Source organism: Ixodes scapularis, unplaced genomic scaffold (genome assembly GCF_016920785.2).
Source record: "Ixodes scapularis isolate PalLabHiFi unplaced genomic scaffold, ASM1692078v2 PGA_scaffold41__6_contigs__length_2269736, whole genome shotgun sequence".
Taxonomy (NCBI): Eukaryota; Metazoa; Arthropoda; class Arachnida; order Ixodida; family Ixodidae; genus Ixodes; species Ixodes scapularis.
The window spans coordinates 1,849,500-1,871,770 of record NW_024609870.1 but is presented as its reverse complement, the minus strand read 5'-3'; the positions used below and the strand labels follow the sequence as shown (position 1 = coordinate 1,871,770).

Below are 22,271 nucleotides of genomic sequence, written 5' to 3'. Positions count from 1 at the left end.
GCGTAACACCCGCAGCGGCGTAATTCGAGCGAACCACGTCTTATGAATGTCCTCAAAATGTCCACACACCACCGCGACATCCCAAGGACGTCCGCAGAGCTGAGAGTGCTGCTGGGACAAAGGTCGGTTTGATGCGGTACAAAGCTGTAATTCGCCACAAACATGCGGCAGCTGTTGAAGACAAAAGTTTTGGCACCGAGGTGAAAGCCACGAATGCAATCGCACGATGCGCGTGATGGAGAAGGAAGCTCTGGAGCTTCTGTTCGGATAAAAGCTAGTTCCATAAAAGATGTAATACTAGTTTTGAACTATGCATGAATGCAGCTCCCGCAATTTATTCTTCCCATTTATGGAAAAAAAAAAAAGAGCCTTTATATTTGGAGTTATATCTAGTAAAAAGAAAAAAACCAGCGTTTCCTGCTACCGAGCATCTAGACCCGACACCGAGCATAAAATGCCAGCCTTGCAGAGACGAGCGAGAATTCCCGTCCAAATACCCGATACGGTCAAGCTTGCCTTTGGTTATAACCAGGTTTCCAAGTTTACGTGGTTTATTTTCTTCTAAGTGGGGCATGGTTTTTCGGGGTTTGTTTCTCCCCTTATTTTCAATGTTCTTCGGCATCTATTCTCGGGCCAAAAGTATTGGGGCTTTTAAAAAAAACAAGACGCTCGACCTGCAAAGAATGCGTGAGCCGTGAGAAGGAAACAAGACAAGCGGCATGGTTCCCCGAGAAAGCCTCGCCACCATGTGGGCCATGTTCTGGCTCAACACAAAATGAGGCTGTACATGGAGACTCCATGTTTCTTATTCAAGGACAGCTTCCATTGCAGTTCTCCGATTTACGACCGGCTCGGGCGCTGCTTTGTCCCAGTTTACCTGTATTCACCCAAAACAGGAAACCCTAGTTAAACTCGATGCAGCCCGACTAAACAAAAAAAAGTAAAAGGTAAAATATTCTCGCTTACTAATAAAAATGCCCTTAACGTACCCGGCGCTCTAATTGTTCGAGGCACCCGGCGCACACTTCTCCTCAAAACTTCTCGAATGAACGACAGATACTAACGGCCATAGCCCTAGGTCCAACGAGCCCAACCGAGTGAATTTTTGTGACGCTTCTTACAGCGACAGAAACGATAAAGGCACGTGTACGACTCGGAATATGAGTCTGACTTATCGTTCCTAGATACATTTTTTCCCGAGAACAAGACCATATTCATTTATTTATTTAACGATACCACTGGCACCAACGAGGAGAGGCACGGCCTAGCATCCACAGTAAGAGAATGCAATTATTCGGATTGCGGATGTGTGTCGACCATGACTGACAAGCGGAATACCTTAGGCTTTTCTGCTTTGAGCTTTTAAAGCAAGCTAGAGGGTACCGGAGTTGCACCATATTTTATACTCACGTTTAAAAAAAGTAAACTAAAAGAAAATCTAAGCTTGTTCCATGCAATGAGTGGCTGTTCTGCTGTGCCGAAACTGCGAAAGCCTTAGGAAACATGCCCCGTCAGAAACGGTTGCGTGGCAGAAAGGGTTTTTAAATAGAACGTAAGGGCTCGTGGCACTTCAGCCGTGTCACCACTTTCTGCTTTACAATTCTTAAGGCCACTGACAACCCAGGCATCCATACTTTTTTATAAATCCAGTAAACTCTAAATGATCCCTAGACATCATCCTAAACTTTTAAACTTAAAAGCAACAGATTTACAGACAAAAAAATATATTTTCAAAAAGTCCAATTTGAAATTTTCACCCAAATCAATGACACAATGATGAAATGGTGCATTCATTGCTTTTTTGAATGACTGGAAGTGTCGTTTAACTTTCTCCCCTCCCCTTTCCTCTAACCGATCGTGGCAATTCAGGCACTCGTGTCTGCCAACCAGTCAACTGCATATAGTACTTATTTTGATGTGCGCTTCGCAGGTCCTTTCTCCATGTGTATATGATGCACCACTTCTCAGTTTGATTTTTTTTCTTTAAGTGTCCTATTTAGTAGGTTTAAGTTGCTTTAATGCAGAATGCATTTATGGGCTGAATACCGTGCGAAAAGTGTTACGCTCAGGTCCGACGAAAAAGCGTTACATGCAAGCCAAGGCAGCAGCATGCGCGGCCCATAGAAAGCATATAGGAGACATTGTTTGTCATACTTAATCAAACGCAATTATAACTACGAATAAATAATCGTAACAAGAGAGATTTACCCCACAGCTCACAGGAATCGAACCCCTGACTGTGCAATCTGCAGCCCTTTCCTCGGTGCCGCCGAGAGGAGGTGAAGGCGAGGACAAACAGCTGGACTAAGTAGAGTCGAATCTCGTCAATTCAAATTCTCTTAATTCAAACTTACAGAAATTCAAACTAACATGCAGGTCCCATCCTATGTGTTTCCCCCCCCCCCCCCCCCCCACCTACAGGAGGAAACTCCCGGTAATTCAAACCTTGCTTTATTCAAACAAATTTTTGGTCCTCATCAAGTATGAATTAGCGAGATTCGACTGTATGTCTCAGGGGAGCCTGCAGTACCGTAGATGACCTTCGGAGCACACAGCCAACTACCCAACAATAAAGCGTAACTCCCCACGTGATCTTACCACGTCACGGAGCGGATTGTAATGTGCCCACGGACTGGGCGGCGGACGTATGACATGTCAACTTCGCCAAGCAGTCAACACACTACATAGAGTGCACCACAAACCTTTATCCCTCATTATTATTTTGGTTACCGCAAGAAGCTCTTCACAATTCGAGAGCACTAAGGTCTCGAGGTGCTGCACGTATCCTCCAAAGAAGCGGAACCAGGGGGAACTTGCAAATAAAGCGCGCTCCTCGCGGAATAAATTAAAATTTGCCTCAATAATTCTGATATACGTGGGGAGTAGATAAAAGTGTCACACGTGCAATGCATCCAGAAGCACCCAAAGCTCCCCGCAACAACAAATCATAACACACGCAAAATGTACGCAGGACACATTCCGTACTCCCCGAGTGAATGACCGACATAAGTGTTTTTTTAAATAGGTAAAGAGGAAACTGATGTGCTGCAGGCTTTGGTGAGTAACGTCGGGGTCAACCCAAGCTGTTTGACCGGTTCACAATTGCTGTCTACAAATCTAACATACATCCGGCACCGAAAAAAAAGAGAAGAAAAGAAAAAGCTTGTTTGAGCCTGAAATGAGTGATAAGGTGCAGGTGAGCTGGTTTACGTTCATGATTTAAGACTTCGTCATATATGTCCTTGTTTCTTCTGTCTCAGGGTTGTCTTGAATCTTGTTTGAGCAGTCACCAAAATCCCAATTGTCCCCATCACTCTCAATGTGCTCAGCACAGGTGCAGGGTGCCACTATATTGAGGGAAAGGAAAAGAGGCAGAAGACGGCCGACCCATCTTACTAATGGCCAATTCGTCTGGGCCTGCACCACACCCGTCCAGTGCAGTAAACGCTTTCCACTTTATACACGAAAGGCTGGCGGGGAGAGAAGGACGCTTCCCTCTCCCCTATAGCCTTCCGTGTACCACGAACCGCACTGCACCGGTGCGGTGCGGGCCCAGACGAATTGGCCATTACACTTCTGGGCTCCAAGATTTTATATCTCGACATCAGTGATGTAGTATGCTTGCATAGGTTGTAAAAAATATAATTGATAAATGTTATTATTAACTGTTATGCACACGTGACTCGCGATATGTCTAAATTTATGTAAAATGTCTTCACCTACTACATCATAAAATGAAAGCGAGAAGGAACCCGGATTACGAGAGCGAAACGCAAATATTAGACAGGCTAGAATTTGTTTTTTTATGCAGAGTTTGGTTAGTTGGTAGCATTTTCAAGAACCCCTCCCGCTGCTTCTGCAGGAACTATAGATATTTACTGGTGTGGTCGTTGTGCCACAGAGACGACGAAGAGGTCGGCACGCGCAAGCGCTGAGCTCGGGACACGCGCAGCAGATGTTTCCCTAGATCGCCTAAAGCCCGCCTTCGTTTCTCCTTTGGACACAACTCCCACAATGTCCCAAAAATACGCTGTCGCCAACTCCACGCCTCCAGCGCAAGTGCCACAGGCCACTTGTCCAAGGGGGGGCATCTGTGGTCGTTGTGCCACAGAGACGACGAAGAGGTCAGCACGTGCAAGCGCTGAGCTCGGGACATGCGCGGCAGATGTTTCTTGAGACACCAACGGAACGGCTCGGAGGCGGCATCGGGCGATGCGAACTGCAGTCTCATTCCGCTTGTAAATACTTGTAAATATATTTATGCGTGAAACCTTACTTCTGGTTCCCACACCGGCATTCCCAAAATCGCACCACCAGATTTGGCTAGATTGAACCTGGCCCGACCCGAGAACGAAGCAGTTTGTGTAGATCGGCCCAAGCCCGGCCACGTCTGAACAAGGCCCTTCTAGTGTTACAATGGCTTTGCCTTTATGTCAGAAAAAAAATAACAGTTTGCCATGCACGGGCATTTGGCGTGCGCGGCGGTCTCGCATGTGCCAGGAAGAAAATCAGACGAACTAGATTCTAATAAGAAGTGGCGGCAAGGACGGAATACAAACCCGCACGATCAAACTGGCTAAAGTCGGTGTAGAGCTCTAGGCTGGCAAGAACACCACCAATCTCGGAGACGTTCAGAACAGGGTTGAGGAATGTTGGCGGAATGTTGGTAAAAGCATCTCGCAGAAGAAAAACGCAAAGCCTACCAGAGTGGGAGGGCATGCCTTTAAAACGCCCTGCCTCCAGTAGGCATGCCTTCCGCCACAATTTGTTAGTGCGCGCAACTTGCACGAGGAACCCAAGCGTCATTGAAGGCAGGACGCTTGAGCTGGAGGAGGGACAACTCAAGCTTCTCCTTCACACCTTGACTATCAGAAGCATGCGACCAGACAGTGGTGCCACAATGCAACCCCTAGCAGAAGCATTTCATATTGAACACGGCCAGACTGGCCAGACAACCTGTGGGTAGGTTTTTGACTTCCAAGGTGACAAACCTTTACTGTGCAGCGAGATCAAGAAACGTGGCAGCGGAAAGGTACAGACGCATCCGAGATGCCGCAGGCGCATTAGAATAGGTCCCAACAGGTAACGCTTTGCAACACCGACTTTGCTGCCAACCACCTTTCAAGGCAGAACAAAACGTCCCCTTTGGGTGCCGCATGCTCCCAATAGCATTGCCCTTAAAAGTGCATTCCAACGATCCGTGATGAGCAGCGACACCTTGAGCACCATATCGCCATCTAACGGACTTGGCACTTACGTAGCCCTCGGGGTGGAGCTTGATGAGGAACTTGCGCCTCTTGAAACTGAGCTTGCGGATCTTTGCCCACGAGAAAGTGTTGATCTTGGTGGTGTTTTGGAACACTATGACGCCCATGTGTGCCACCGAGAGGTTCAGGGGAAGGCCGTCGTTGTCCTGAAACAATGGGCACAATCAACGCCGTCGCAACGAGCTGAGCGGCGCAGTCGGTCCGCACCTTTGCGGCAGTCATCCGGATGCCGTAGAGCTCGCATCTTCGTGCCGTTTCGAGCAGGTTGAGATCCGACTCTGCTGGAGACTGTCCCCTGCAAAAACAAAAATTTGAGGTGGAAAAGACGCGTAGGGTGCGCGAGTTCTTAATAACACTCAGAGGTAAGTACGCATTTTCCGGTCCTAAGTCACACATAAAATAATCCCTCGTTATGACGCAATAGCTTTATTAATGCAAAAGTCTTTTATGTCTCATCGTTCAGGCGTTTTTCAAATTCCTTAAGTGAAAACGTGTCGACGACACGAAAAGTATGAAAACACGTCGGCGACACGAAAGGTACCAAAACCCACGGTTTGCCACCAGACCACGAGACGGCGATACTTGTGTCAGAATCGGCGGAGGCACGCGTGCGGCGCAAACCCAGTGGGAGAGGGAACACCCACGCTCGGGCAGTGGTGAAGAGCAAGCGTGCGAGATGACGTAAGAGTGACGGCGCCAAAACTGCGAGATCAGAGAGAGCACGCTGTCTTCGGAGGTTCGCCATCACCAGGATCGGTACTTGGGCTTCTTCGCCTTCAAGTCGTTTTAGGGACAACGTAAGAGACCCTGTGAATTTTTCTAAGTTGAACGCGGTTCCTACCAAAATGCGTGCATTTTGAACTGAATTATGATAACTGTATACGAAGTGTATTACGAAGGTTGCGGTACAGAAACCACACGAGCCTACACGGAGGCACGCAAGAGATCTTTGCGTTCCCTCCGATTCCTTCACTGAGGCAAACGGTAGACTGTGCCAGACGCAAACAGAAAACTGCCAAAGGATGATGGAAAGCGGAGAGCCGATTCGAATGCCGATGCACCGACGAGACCACGTTTCTACGCCGTGCACAACGCCCGCGGCCCAATTTCGGTCGGAACCGGGTCGAGGAAGCGAAGGAGTTCAAAAGAGATTGTCCCTTTGGGAGTCCCCAATGCACGTGTGGAATACACGTGCCACGTGCGTCGCGTGGGAGTGTTTATCAAAAGTCGACTCGATCTACGAGGTTCAAAAAATGTGGTCGGCCCAAGTCTGAAGTTGCCGAGAAATTTGACATTCAGGCATTGACTGTTCGACCCTATCAACCATCTAGCGGAACGAGCAAGACGTGACGGTCGGGTTACAGAAGAGTTTCTCGTGCAAGAGAAAGCGCACCCGTGATTTAAATATCAAAGAGTGCCAACAGCTTTGCAAACGTCAGATTCTATCTCACGCGCGTGCTTGTTGAGTTGGCACACAATTGCCAGAGCTGCAACGACCTCTACGGGAGTGTGTGCGAACCCAGTCATGGTATAAACACATTGGTGATGCCGCCGAGCATAACTTGGATTAGTTTGCATTTGTCGATGGGTCTCGTTGTTGCTCCTGCCACAAATGCTGCGGTTGTAGACCTTTTGTGCAGCGAAGGTAAATACGAAGAGATGTTGGAGTGGCACCTGGAGAAATACCGACAACTCAGCGACGCGAACCATCCTACGGCTGCTTCCGAACAAAGTGGAATGCAGTGGCGGTGACAGTGCTCTTGCAATGTTCCAAGCAACTAAAACAAAAACTGATGCCCTGAAATAACGTTTTAGAAAAAGAGGGGCACGACACAACTATGTTGATGCTAACCCGTTTCATGACACAGGTGTTGCTGCTCTTCACGGTTTAATTGACTGCCTTGCGCGAGACTGTGGCCTGCCCCTCATCATGGCCACTGCAGCACACACTCAACCTAGGTTTGTCAATGCAAAGGAAGCCTCCTGTTGACTCATCGACGATGTGGTTCTACATCGTAAACAACTGTGGCTGGGTGGTGCTGCGGGGAATGCTTAGGTTTCCGCCGACTAACTGCCTACAAAAGGACCATCTTCCATGCAAGCTTCGATTTGTTACCACGAAGGGATCTAACCCGCTTTAGATTAATCCTAAAAATGAGTTTTGCATGTGCCAACATTCTAATTCAGCATGAAGGTGTGGCTAAGTGGTGCTTTTGTTTTTGGAAATATCAGAGCATGCTTGCATCAATTACAAATAGCATTTCAAAATCTTTCCTACAAATCAATGTAGAGCTAAGCCTTTTTAGTGCCAGTGTGACAAAGCATGGTTATGAGCGTTTGATTTAACAAGAACAAAAAAGAATGCAAAATTAATTCGGACTTTTCTGCTGTGCCACGCTTTACCTAATAAAATGTCTTAACTGCCTACGAGAATGCTTTTTCACGTGTAATTTAAAAAGGCTCAACTACGAACTGAGCCACAAGAAAATTTGTTTTTACTTATAACCTTCAATTGATGGAAGTTTTCACCAACATTTTCAGAAATACACAAACTAGCCATACCTTTGTGGTAAGTTATGGTGTCGGACCTTTCAAAACTGGTTTTTGAGATCTATTCTAAATTGGTCAGATCTATTTGACCATCGCTTTAAGCCTAGTTAACTTTGTAGCTTCCCTACAATGTTCATTATTGGTCTACCATAATCACATGTGCAACCAAATACAAGACAAGAATTGCAACGAACAGCAAGGAGGACTGCAACCGCATGTCCAAAAGGACACTAAAAGAAGAATGTGGTCAGTATTTTCAGCACAATAGTTAAATACAAGGACCGTGTTCATAACCTGCTGTATGATGATCAGATGATGGTCATGCAAGCATACTTCCCCGATTCTCCTTCAAAACAGGCAACTTAGAGTCCTGAAGCTTCTAAATCTCGCCAGCACTGCCGGAATTGCTTGCTGGGAAAGTTTCGGTGTCCTGCAATGTGCCTACGTGTTTCGATGAATCACTTGATGTTTTTTGGGACCAAGCAGTAGAACAGTTTGTTCAAAAAAAGTGAGCAACCGTCCGCATAGGTTCCAAACCGGCAGCACCACGAGCACCCCAGCAGGGGTGTCAATTTCATTTCGTACACTAGACTGATCTATAGAAAAAGCTAAAGGACAACATGGCTACCCTGTTTTCTCAAAACATTCGATCAGCTAAATACAGTAAGCTCAGAATAATTAAAACTCGCACATCTCATAGTTCTGGTTAATTCAAACAAATTGCAAAATCTTGATTGTCCCGCTATGCATTTATAAGCCACTTAATTCGGACGGAGTTTATATGTAAGTCACACTTTTTTTACCTCGTGGCCCCATTCTTACCGAGCACCTGTAAGAGTCTGCGGAAGCTTTTCAGCAGTGCATCGGCGCTCTGTAAGAAGCATGTTCAACGGGGCTAATAGTCCACAATAGATAACCTTTTTGCTCAAAGAACAAACTTAATTTTCTGTTGAGGTGTCATGTACTGTCTAGGTGCTCCACATTATAAAACAATTTGGAGGGATGAATAAAGTCAAACTCAAGATGAGTTTGACGAGCATGTTAGGTTAATACTCGTAGGATATGCCAGCTGAACGAATGAAAAAATAAGCAAGACAGAGAGAGTCGCAAGGAACAAGCACACGCACTCCGCTGGTATGTTTTTTACCAGCAAAGTGCGTGCGCTCGTTCCTTGCGACTCTCTCTGTCTTGCTTATTTCTTCGTTTGTTCAGCTGGCATATCCTACAAGTATGAATAACCAACCTGCTCAGCTTTAGGCAATTGCAAGGTTAATACTCAACATGAAGAAAGCAAAACACAAACAGGGGACAGAAAAAGATATGCACATGTCTGTCTCTGTCCCCAGTTTGTGTTTTGCTTTCTTTGTATTGCTTATCTCGTACATTTCACTAATGTTCCATGCATTGCATAGCTGTTTACGATTAGTAGGCCTGTATAGAGAACATCATCAAATATATACTCTGTATGCGTAGTCATCCATATAACAAATCATAATTTTATCTTGCATCATATTTAGATGAATTTCAGAAAATTCAAACTTCCAGTAATTCAAACAAAATTATTGGCTCCCTGAAGTTTGAATTAAGGGGACACAAAGATCTTCAACTTTTTTTCTTTTTTTTTAAATTTTTTTGTGTATTGTGCTGAAATTTAGTATACTGATATATTTCTCAGTGGTGATTTCAAATATGCAATTAGTTTTCAGATAGTAGTTGATTAGATCCTGCGCTATCAATAAATTTGTAATTTTGATTAGGTCCTTCTTTTGGATCAATACCGTAAAATTCTTCAGAATATACCAGGAATTTGTATAGAACTGCATTCACCAAGACATGCTTTGTACAGTGATACTATTTTTGTTGCATTATATGTCACACAATAATTGTAATTAATTAGTCTCAAAGAAATATAGCCTCTCGTTTTGTACAACTTGGTTGCAAATGTTTTTTTTTACCAATGTAATATCATTAAATCAGGCTTAAATTAGCATCACGGCACAAAACATGTCTTGATGAATGCAATTCTATAAATATTTCTGATATATTCTGAAGATTTTTATGCTAATGATTCGTAAGAAGAACATAATTAAAATTACAAATGCATTGATAACTCAGGATCTAGTAAAGCTATCTGAAAACTAATTGCACATTTGAAATCACCACTGAGAAATGCATCAGTATACTAGATTTCAACACAATAAATGAAAATTAAAAAAAAAAAAAAGTTAAAGATTCTTGTTTCCCTTAATGAGAGTAGTGTTAAGATTGAACCATCCAATCATGTTAGAAATATATACTAATATATATTCTTCAGAACCCAATAGCCAGTCGTACGATGATGAGAATTGTTGCCCCTCCTGCCATTGTTCTTTACCCCTAGTACAGTCTAATCTCGTTATTTCAAACCCTCTTAATTTAAAGTGGAGGATAATTCAAACTAACATGCAGGTCCCATCCTCTGCGTCGCTATGGGAGAAAACTCCCGGTAATTCAAACTTTGCTTTATTCAAACAAATTTTCGGTCCCCCTAGAGTTTGAATTAACGAGAGTCGACTATAATAGAGTCATGAGAAAACAAATGTGTACTAGCTATTTTGAGGGTCGCACTTGGAAGCAGCTTGACGGCCTTTCGACGGCAAATGCTGAGCAAGTTAAGAAGTCGACGTGCCGCAGACTTTTAAAGGGACACTGATACACCCCAAAAATATTTATTTTTCTCATTTTTTTGCTAGGCAATTTAATATGGTGTCAGGAGGCTACCCAATAAATATTTTGGTGCAGAGTCACATAGATTTTTAATTACGCCAAAAAAATCAACTGCTTGAAACCGAAACATGGGAACGAGAGCTCATGGCCGAAAGTCACAAGGCTACACCAGACTGCATTTTTTTTTTCTCTGCTTCTCCGGCGTATATAGCAGACAATGACGACGACGAATTTGTGTGCACCGTTCGCTGTGCGATCGTTTCACACTTATATCCGTTCTGCTCAATGCTCTGTGCTTGAAGATCTATTGGCCGGAACCACAAATGACAGTTCCAAAGATGCGGCCATTTGTCCGCCGCAACAATGGTTCGACGTGCACTGCCATCGCATCGTCCAGCCCATGGTACATCGCCATAATGAGAATGATGTGTACACATACTTCCTGTAATCTGTGCAACATATTTTTTTTTTTTTTGCAATCAACGTATTTGCAGTTTTTTGGGGGCCACAAAAATAGGGTTCATATTCTTTTTAATGCGAAAGCATTAACTATCCCACGGAGCAGAGCCAGTGGCGTCTGGAACCGCAAAAGAAAGCGAAAGAAAGGTCCATTCACCCATTGGCTGAGCAAATCGGCTTCTAGATAGCCATTGGCGGCCGCTTCACAAAAGCGCACGTTCGGCGACCTCGGCAGTAGCGAAACGTGGCCGTCCAGGGGCCCTATATTGTACATTTTGGACTCCCACAGTGACTACAGAGAAGGAAGTGACGTCAACAACGCAGCAAATGCAGATTGGATGTTGACTGATCTCTCATCAATCAACATCCAATCTGCACTAGCTGCGTTGTTGACGTCACTTCCTTTTCCATAGTCGCCGTGGGAGTCCAAAACGTGCAACACAGGGCCCCTGGCCAGTACACCGCTGACTACCTAAGGGAGCGGAAGAACGGCATTAATGCTATCACATTCAAAACTCATACGAAGTGCTTAGACGCCCTCGAATTTTTTAAAATTTTAATCTTGAAGGTGTGCTTTAAGGCCCATGACTTGGAATATATTTGATTCGCATAGTTTGAACGCCCCGTGACCATAAAAAAGAAAGTGAGGGCAAATGAAAGCGGCCAATTTTCGACCGGATGTTTTCGGGTGGAAAGAAAAGCAATTTTGAGCCAACAATTGCGTTCTGGGTAGGTGGGCTCCTATAAGTCATGTTCAAATTAAGACCTCGGAAAGCATAATACCCCGTCAGTGTCCCTTTAACCTTTCTACGAAGTAATATTAACAGAAACATTCAATTTAAAAAGGCCCTGCGCGAGCCAGAATAAACGGTGCAGCAGGCTAACACTTTAACATGCCTGGCCTCTAAGATGCGCCGTCCCTCGATGTACAGCAGAGCGCTTCAAATCCCAGAAATAAGGGCATAAAACTTTGCACACTGATGCTTACACATGCTTTTTATGGTTATCCATGATCTTGATCTCAAGTTCCTTGTTCTGGTGGGGCACAAACTTGTACGTCGACAGGTAGCTGTGGTCCGGGTAGTCCTCCGGTACATAATCCCCGCAGGACGCTACGCACAGGACCAAAGATATAGCGGATTAGAAACCACAATGAAATGTCCCCAGCACTTAAACTGTGTCCACTTAAAGTGAAAACATTGCGCGATATTCAAAGAAAAGCTAGTAAAAAAAACTTTGAGTGCATTTACGCTACCGCGCAGCATGCGTCGCAGCGACAGCAGCTCGGCGCTCACGTGATTCGCTATCATTGTGGCATCAACATCGTTCTCAGAATTTTACGCCATTTTCACTCCTGCTCTTGACTCTGCTCCCTTGCTCGATCCATCTAGGACGAGCCTCCTTGGCGCATGCCGGCCTGCCAGATGACTGGTAATGTCGGAATATCCTGTGCACCGGCAAGAAGCCTGCCTCGGACGAGGACCACCCGTCGCGCTTGGCCACGTTGCCACACCGTGGGACGCCCAGTTAGATTGATTTCGCTACGACCCTTCTTGACAGAGCACGTACGGTGGAGGGAGCTCAGAAAACTGGTCATCGTTGCGCAAATTTCATCTTAAAAGCAGGCGGCCGTAGCACAGTTCAATACAGAATAAAGATGGGTCACAGAGGGAATGTTTTCGATTGTATCTTTTGTCCATTCAACATTAAGACTTTTGGACAATTCTGAGATTTTTGCTCGTCCCGTCATATCAGAATGAATGAGGTTTTACAGTAGGATTTAAAATAGCAGTACGCTGCTCTCTCAATTTGGAGATGGCTCTTGTGGTCAAAATTTTCCCCTTTTCATCTAGAAACCCAGAGACGTTATCAAATGACACAAACTTCCAAGCTGGCAAAAGAGTATAAGAAATTTTGTTTTGTAGTAGTGGAAACTTAATGCATAGCATTCACATCTGTAAATTGCTAGATTACCCCGCTCTTCAAATTCCTAAATAGCAAGGAGCTGTCTCCAAGGCCACCTTCGATCTTGTTAAAATGAAGTCACAGACTATGAGGACTTCCACTTGACTGCAATTCCAGGAACAACTTCTAAGTTTAACTTTGGGCACTACCTTGACAACAGATTGCCACTTACAGAATTAATGACGACTTGCATTAAGCAATGGTTTCATAGTGATAAGAAGTTTTGTGCGTACTGAAGTACGCTAAGATGCTATTACTATATGCTCAAAACTTAGAAGGCTTTTCAGCGACTTAAGGTCTCTCGCAGCACTAGGTGATACGAGTCTCCAAATAAAGATGGGCTTATATGCTTTTTCTCCAATCACCGACGTGATTTCTCACAAATAAACGTGCAGAACAAGAAGAATACACACCTTTGAAAACAATAAAAAAAAAAATGGATGCATGCTAGTGAGAAGTTTCTGGCATTCCAAGTAGGTAAGAAAAATGGGAGAAACATGGGGAGATGAACTCTTTGGTACCAGTTCCCGTCCAAAGCAGAAGACACGAGAAGAATTCAGCGTTGTGCGCACCAAGACAACCCAATTCATTCAGCTCCACATTAATGTAAAAGCTCCCAATACGCTCTGACCAACCATAATTCGGACAGGCATTGCGCTAGCAGGCCTCCACATATCTTGTGACAGTACATGGCAAGGGCCCTAGTTCGGTGGCAACACACAGCTTCTCACAGTGTCTAGTGGCAAAAACGAGGTGTCTCGTTGCGGGGCAGACCGATTTTGGGCACTAGAGCTACCCCTACAACCAACGTCTCTCTCCTTAAACCAATTGCAAGATACCTCGCGAACACATTCGACCGACTACTTGTCATTTGGGCTAACCCAATTACATTTGCCTTGCAGCCATTTGCAAAAGGGACTAAACACTGCCTTCTTTGCATAGAAACACAACCTCACTGGAACTTAAAGTTACAAACGTGCTAAATGCACGAATCGAAATGCTTTGCCAGCCCCTCAACCGGTATTGCAGCTGGGATGCCAAAAATTGTGCGAACGGTACTCTAAATGTTGGGTGAGCAAGACCTGCATCTATCTCAACGTAACCCTATTTCCGGTTCCAAACGACTGTGCCGACAGAGGGTGGCTGCCCAGATTGCGCTTAGCCAGAGTGACTTCTCCAGAAGAGTGGGCTACCCTGCACGATGTAGGAGGCCAGGAGAGCTGCCGTCGGGTCGCTGCACTGCAAGATTCCCAAGGAAAGGTCTCGCTTGATCTGCAGGCTGAACAGGTACCTGGGGGGAAGGGCATACCACCAAATGGGCTCTTCTCGTCGCACTTAACTAGAGCCTCACAATGTTTTTGTTTCTGCAACTGCTCACCACTTCGTCTTCCTTTAAGTAAGCACTTTACGAGTCACCCAGAGAACCTTGCACTTACTAAATTATTAAAAAGGAACTCGTTCAATTTTTACGGCATTCAATTATTCCAAAACTTACTTACCGTAATATACTGAACATTCACCCTTTACACAATAAGCGTGCCTGTATCTCAATTTTGTAACATTTGGAAAATACATAGAAAACATATACTGTATTTACTCGCATAATGAACGCACTCGCATAATGATTGCACCCTCCAGAACGTGTACCAATATCTCGACATTTGCTTTTTCCCTCCATAATGAACGCACCTCAAACTTTCGGCTCTGCGAGTCTCAAATTGCGTCCAATTTAGCTAGCCACCAAGCCAATTTTCTTTAGCCGCCAAGCAGTCAGGCCAAGCCAAGCCAAGCCAAGCCAAGCCGCTCTCGTAAGGGCTGCAAGTGCGTAGATGCGGAAGTGATCAACCGTGGAACCGAGCGGCGCCCACGCTTTACGAAGCTTGGGTCGAGAAATCGCCCTGCCCCATCATTCTTCGCCTATCGGATGCATTGATGTCAACAAACACGCCGTCGTCTGTGGTCCACTTTCGAGCACTGGAATCGTGATAGTGGCTAAACCTAAAAACAGTCGCGTTGCTCTTCGTGCTGAGTGAGCTTCAAAGTGCGCTTTTCTTATGGCAAAAGGCACGCCAAAAGCACCCTAAAAAGCTTTGGAATTTATAAAACGTGGTTACTGTGGCGTGCCCTTGACCAGCCGTGGGTGGGCCTCCATCAGTGGAGACGTGCCACAGTACCCTGCCATGTCATATTGGCACCTATATGACATTTGCACTAAGTGTATAAATGCAAAAATTTTAACCCGCATTATGAACACACCGTCCCCAAATATGTGTCAATTTTTCGGGAAAAAAAGTGTTCATTATGTGAGTAAATACGGTATTTACGTATTGTTGATATATATATATATTGATAGAGGACATAAATATACCTCCCACAGCTTTACGTGATTATCTCCCTATTTTATGGTGGGTTAATTCATAGACATTCTTAATCTAGAATCTGAAATGGTTTCAGGATAAAAGTAATCACCTTACAGAGTAATCCAAACAGAGTTGGATTACGTAGGGCACTGGGGTCCTCTACTCCTGACCGTGGCCCATTTATGTAAAAATCCCTCAAATAAACGAGTATGCTCGAATGGAAAACTTGAGCTTGTCGTCAGTGTCTGGGAACCTCGAAAAGCGCCTTCCGTCGAGACTCCCCGCACTCCACGGCAAACCCAGGGGGTCCCCCCGCTGGGGCTCCGTGCGGTCTCACCTTGTGAACTCCTCCTCGAGCTGCGCGGGGTCGGGCGTGTAGAACTTGACGCAGAAGTCCATGACGGGGGCGACCATGGACAGCCCCATCTGGCGGCACATGGGCTTCTCGTAGTCCAGCCAGTACTGCGAGAGGAGGGCACGCCAGGCTCTCGTTTCTTCCCTCGTCACTCGCGCCAAAAAGGTATACTCCACAGTGCATAGAGCCAATTGATGCCAAATCTGTCGCATGTTTGCGGCAACCCGTAACACGTGACACTGAGACATCATTTGTGCCGTGACATTGCAGTGTCATGCCGTGGTGTCACGGGACATTATGCCACACGAGTCTCACATGTCATTGTGAGCAACGCCACTTGACGTTAGGGCGTCACGTGACCTAGATTTGGTGAAAAAAAACTTGCTTGACTTAAAGATATGCATAAACTATTTCGATTCAAGTTTTTCCTGCTGAATTTATCGGGAAAGTGACCCGCTAAATTTAGGTCATATGATTTTTTTTCCGACAATGGATGAAGAGCGTGTTGGTGCAGGTCAAGATTGAAAAAAGAATAAACATGTAGGAGAAAGACGACACAGCCACATCTTTCAACTAGCAACGGACATATAGGAATTCCAAAGGTGAGTAATTGATTAAGGGCGGGAAAATCGAGGAAAGGGAAAGTAACTAAGAAGATGAGGAAGGAGGAGAGAGACCATGAGATGCAAAGTCAGGTTGATGGAGTCATCTCTGATATGAAAAATTGAACTTCAGTCTCGGTCAGGAACACTGCAGGATTAGAAACGGGGCCTTCAGCCTGTGCAAGTCCCATTTTGAAGAGACAAGAAGGGGGGCTATGCAAGACGGCAAGACGAAGGAACCGGCACATAACCGCCTGCTGCGATTGGTCAACGCCACGCCACGGACCAATCCCAGCCGGTGACAATGTCCTGGTCCCTTCATCCTGCCGTCTTGCATAGCCCGCAAGGGGGCATAACAGCATATAGGGCCAGGAGATTGGGTCATTGGCCATGAATGGCACAAACAACAACATTTCTAATCCCTCACTGTTTCTGATGAAGACTGAAGCTGAATTTCTCAAATCAGGAATGACTCTGTCCACTTCACTTTCTATCTTATCATCTTTTTCTTCCTTCCTCTCTTCTTAGTTACTTTCTCTTTCCTCGATTTTCCCGCCTTCAATGAGTTGCTCGGCTTTCGAATTCCTATATATGTCCATTGCTAGTTGACAGATGTGCTTGTGTTGTCTTTGTCCTAAATGTTCATTCTTTCTTCAACCTTGATTTTTATATGTTATTGTGTTTTTATAACAATTTCTTGTCATGATCTCTAGATATGGAAACCAGCCCATAAAGGCATTCTGTTTCAGAACTATTAGTGAGGTTCAATGTTTGCGTGTTCTACAGACGTAGTTGTAATGCGTCGTGCTAAGTATTAAACTGCACAAGCAAAATGTGAGCAAAAAGAAACCCATCCCTCACATTTGGGCTAACCGTATCCTGAGCCACGCAAGAAACCGGTTAACATTGGTGGTCTATCCAATAAATTTAGCTTTAGGAAAATTTTTAAAACAGAACAAAACCTTGTTTTAGGGCACTTCTGTAAGACAATATTTCCCATTTTGCAGAAGCTCTGGAGCAGCACTAAGATAATTTTGTAGCAGTTAGGAGAAGGTATTAGTAGTACCAATGCGCAGATGCCCAATCAATAATGCATGACACTCATTAACACCCCACATTAGACAACATTCTGCACTGTCTAAATAGCACCTCTACAGCTAGAATAAAAAGGTCACAATAAATTTCACACAGCTATTATCACGTAGGCTTTCAATATATGGAACTATTAGAGTCCAATTGTTTTTTTGGTTGTTACCATGCATCCTAATGGCCTAAAGTTAGCAGGCTTCATGTAAGCCTGACATTATGAATGAGAAATCAGCTGCCTGTAGCACCATTTTAGAGCTCAATTTGCACTATTCACTGATTTTATGCGAGACACAAAATTTTGTATTTTATTGAGATAAGATAACGTGCTTTGCACCAACCATTTTATGCATGCAGGTGGCAACCTCCTTATACCTTTTGGCCAGAAAAATATTGTGTCAAGTTAATCAATCTTGAAAAGCATGTGAGCTAGATTAAAAACAAGAGAAAAGAAAATGCACAGAAAGTCAGTAATTCTGGCTGTCATAGGATTTTCAGGCTCACAAGGAAGAAAAAGGTTACCTGCCAGTACAAGCATTTATTTCCTTTACCCACGACACCCCCTCCCCTACTGCCCTCACCTCTGAGCTAAGGCAATGTTAGTGTGATGTGCGAAATTTAAAGCAGCTGCGATAAATTAGTGACGGCCCCTCGACTACGATCGATTTACTCCAGGCACCCGAGAATCCAAAAGTACTACATAGTGATTTAGTAAACATACATTTTCAAGCTTTATCAACAAAATAATACTGGGTTCCTTAATGCAGAGACATTTTGATGACAAGTAAGACAATGAAATGTTCACAGCGTTTAGCAAAATAACGGAAACTCAATGAGACGTAACAAAGCAATCCAGCACCAAAAGTGTAAAGGAAATGAGAACCATTTGCTGTCCCCACATTTCTTCCAAACGGCATCTTATTATGCACATGCAAAATGAATGGATGACTGGTGTTTGTTCCTGTTTAGTGACGCCATCAAACACTTAGAGGGCACAACAAAAGGTGTGTGAACTGTTGTTAGGGCAGAATTTACAGACGACAACCCAGATTGCTGTTGGGTTACCGCTTTGCCCGCTAAAAGCAGATATTGACCGGTTTGCCAATCCAGAGTGCCGATTCCTCTATAAAATTGTCTGTTTATACAAACTAATGAGCTTTCTTTACGAGAGTGTAGCACAATTTCGGCCAACTTGTCCTTTTGAGTGCAGCAAGGTCAAGTCAAATACAAATTTATTGAAATGTTGCACATAATTAAAAATGTTGCAATTGTGTTGCACATGAAATGTTGCAATTGGCACAAGTGAACCACTGCACATACTTGCAAAAGGAATACCTGTATTTTGTGATTGAGACACCCATTCAAAATGTGACTTTCTTGCAGGCTATGCGTATGACTTTTACAATGTTAAAAGTTTTTAAAACTTCAATTTAGGAAGTTTTTTAAATTATTTCGGTAATGAGATGTGGCATAGCAATTCTAATCATCTTCAAGCTTTAGAACAGAGTGAACCAAAAAAACCAGAATGTAGTTGAAGAAAATACAGTTAAGTACAACCTCTCCTGCACTTATATAACCTTAACATTACTAACGCCAAAAACTTGGGAAGTGCCATAAATCAAATAAAGCTGCAGATAAAACCATGTTTCACTCCATTAATCCGCATAATCTTTTATTATTTCTGCCTGAAATGCATTTTTGGGATATACTAGATGCATGGGCACTACTGGGATCTCCAAGAAAGCTCTAATCTCAGAAACATTGCAGTAGAGACACTAGAACGAGCAAGTACCGTGATTGTGAATGGAAGAGTGTGCCAGGTGCTCTGTACAATCAATGCCATCTAACATAATCCCCAGAAAGTTCTCTACGACGCTAATCACATAACTACTGCTTCCTCCATCTGTCAATCACAGCATGCGCTTTGTGGGACATCGGTCAGATGGCAACGAGTAGGAACAATGGCTAGGTTGTGCAAGCCACCCCCCCATTCAGAGGGTTTGGCCATATTCAAGGTTACTAGATTAACTCAGCTATGAACCTACCCATAGACGCCGCTTGCACGAGCAGTACTCCCCCTCTCCCCCCAAGGCCTGCCTTTCGTCGTTTGATGCACCACCGTTTCCTGGCAAGACGGCTGCTACAGTAACTACTACGGTTGCGCGGATTTCGATGCACAGCATCTAGATGGCGCTTCACCATAGCGTCTCCAAAGAAAAGTTTTGGAACCCAGCCTCTAGATGGCGCACCAAACGACAGGCGACGGGTTCGAGGGGAGACGGGGTGGCCCCCTCCGCCCGAGTTGCTCAACTGAGTCAACCTAAAAACGCCGGCCATATTCATCTGTCCAGCGGTCCCACCGGCCATTCACCTCCACAGTGGCCTCAATTTGAGCATACCTGTCATGTTACCGATAGGCGAGCTTTCTTCCATCCATTTCTAGGAGCAAGCATTTAGAAAGTGTGAGACAATGACGAGAGAAAAGTGACCTTTGTGCCGGTGGAATCTGCATACTCCAGTCCAAAATAGTCCACTTCCAGGAGGTTGATCACTCTGCAGACCTGCTCGAAGAGCACCCTCCCGACAGCCTTGTACTGTAAAAGAGGGAGGAACAGTCTTTTACTACCAAGACGGGTCCCGGCAACACTTGGCCACTCGAAGCACCCTCAGGAATCACCACAGTCGACTTTTGCTTTCGCTGCACGGGGGCTCGTGCAGCCAAGGCAAATGCAAGGAGTTCTGTTATGAGGTATACTGTGGTGCCAAGTTACACAGAACTAACACGTAAACTATAAGACAATATGGTAGACAGAAAGGAACACAACATACATGTGTAAGGGTAGACATACAATTCTTTATTTTCCGTTCCTTCATCTTCCTTCTCTATACCTTTTTAAAGATGAAGATTTGCCTGATAATTCTTAGAATTAAAGACTGGATAATTAATCTCATTGCAGGCAATTGTAGACACCGGTGTTTTTCAGATAACAAAGAAATTCCAGTGTTTTGGAAGACAAACATGCACCTGAAAAGTTGTGGAAATAACTGGGATGATGAATGTCTTTCCTGGCATTTGTAGACATTTGATCTCTATGGTGTGTGTGTCTATGGTGCCGGTGCCCTGAAGTCAATGTTTGCCGTGTTGGGCTGTGGGACCTTTTAAGTAATTCTATTCTTATTTGGTTCAAAGCTATTGAGGGTTCAATTACGCTTGTTCCGTGCCTTCCTGAAGCCATGTGAAAAGCCTCCATGATTTTGCGCTTGGTCCTGTCTCATGATCTATCTAATGGTGAATTCGGGTGGTTGCCTCTCTCCTCTGACCTTACTCAGCAGAGCACCCCCTCCTTGCCGCCAGAGCCATTCGGGATCTTTTTCAGCCGATCACAACTGCTGGGTGCAGAGCACTCTGACATTCTCAGACAAGTCACGGAAGTAAAACTTTTTAACATTGGTAGCGCATTAAAAAAAAAGGAAAAGATTTTACAGCGTACGGTGGGCGATTGAGCAATATTTGCGCTCGCAACGTGATGAAATGACGGTTGTGACATAAATTGTTTTACGCATGAAGATGTAAAAAAAAACAAAAAACAGCAGTGTGCTAATTCATTTTTGCAGAACGGAACGAAAGTCAATGCTTGGAAAGAGTTGTCGACTCATCGCGTTTTAAACAGTGAACGTGCTGCGATAGCGGTCATGTGTACGGCAGAGCAGGCAAATATAAAATGGTTAATAAACCACATTTTTCTCACAGCAAAATGTTGTGCAAGCAGGATATAGCACATATCACTATAGAACACAAATCACAGAGCATTATATTCGGCTCTCCCTTTATTTTACGACACAAACCTCTGAACACACTTTTACCAAACCTGAATATTCCTTGAAGTGACCACAAAACCTGGTAAAAAAGCGGCAAGCTCTGAGAGCTGTTTCTTCGTCGGTTAGGCTTAGCGGATTCACCGCCATGAGATGAACGATCTCGTGAAAGCACTGGGAATACTTCACACGTCGACTTTTCCTGTTACGGTCACAAACGAATGTCGTCCCGTCCATTGTAATCCTCGCACCGTCGAATGCACAAGCACTTTGTGGAACCTCATATCAATTGCTGCCATGCCGGACCCCGCACACCACCACAGACCACTCCGTCCAAGTGCCACGTGACTCCTGTGCCGCTCTGCACTCCGACGGCTACAGACGGAGTGCTAGGGGGCGCTCTGAGAGGGAAAGGCGCCCTTGGAAAGAACCAGCCGATCAGGCCACAGCACTCTTTTTCCACCACCCGATCCCGCGCGCTCTAGAAAGAGCGCTCGAGAGCGCGCAGAAAGAACCACGCTAATTCGCTATTAGATGGTGGTAGTTCTAAGTAGAGGACTTTGCAGCTGCAAACTGCACAGTGTGCAGCAAGGTGCTTGCAGCTGCAAGCATGCACATTTGTGCTCTCTTAGTCTCTCGTTTATGAATCTTCCCATCTGTCCAATGTATGATTTTCCCCACGTCAGTGGTATTTTATATGCCACTCCTTTAATATATTCAACAAACTTGGATTTGTGCTTTACCTTACACAATGTTTTATCATTTGTGTTATTTTCCAGTTGGTTCATCTTTTTGCACAATCCTTGCCTTTCGAGTGATAGTAGAAGACAAAGAAACCTGACAGCCATGTGACTGCAAAAAAACTACAAAAACACGTCACTTCTCCAAATGAAAAATCCCTTCTTGGTACGCAACTCGGATGAGGTGATAGAATTTTTAAAGGAACGAAACCCATCACCACCTTTTCAGTGGCCATGGAAGACACGTATTACAACATCCCACAGGAAGGAGCACTAGAGGCAGTAAATGCATACGGCACTGCAAAATTTTAAAGCCAGAGTGGGATCACCACGAGGGATTTCGTAAGTCCCATACAAGAGCTCCG

General features: G+C 44.7%; 1 protein-coding gene across 1 annotated transcript in view; it reads right to left on the bottom strand.

Annotated features, from left to right (window-relative positions):
• The window catches only part of LOC121837461 (FERM, ARHGEF and pleckstrin domain-containing protein 2-like), a gene marked incomplete at its 5' end in the record, with an annotated part of 108,007 nt that extends 88,063 nt beyond the window's left edge, over window positions 1–19,944 (bottom strand). The window contains 6 exon segments of the mRNA XM_042293067.1: window positions 5,258–5,413; window positions 5,475–5,562; window positions 11,971–12,094; window positions 14,141–14,238; window positions 15,645–15,769; window positions 19,840–19,944. Coding sequence (XP_042149001.1) covers window positions 5,258–5,413; window positions 5,475–5,562; window positions 11,971–12,094; window positions 14,141–14,238; window positions 15,645–15,769; window positions 19,840–19,944 — 696 coding nt within the window.
• Window positions 19,945–22,271: the final 2,327 nt, after the last annotated feature.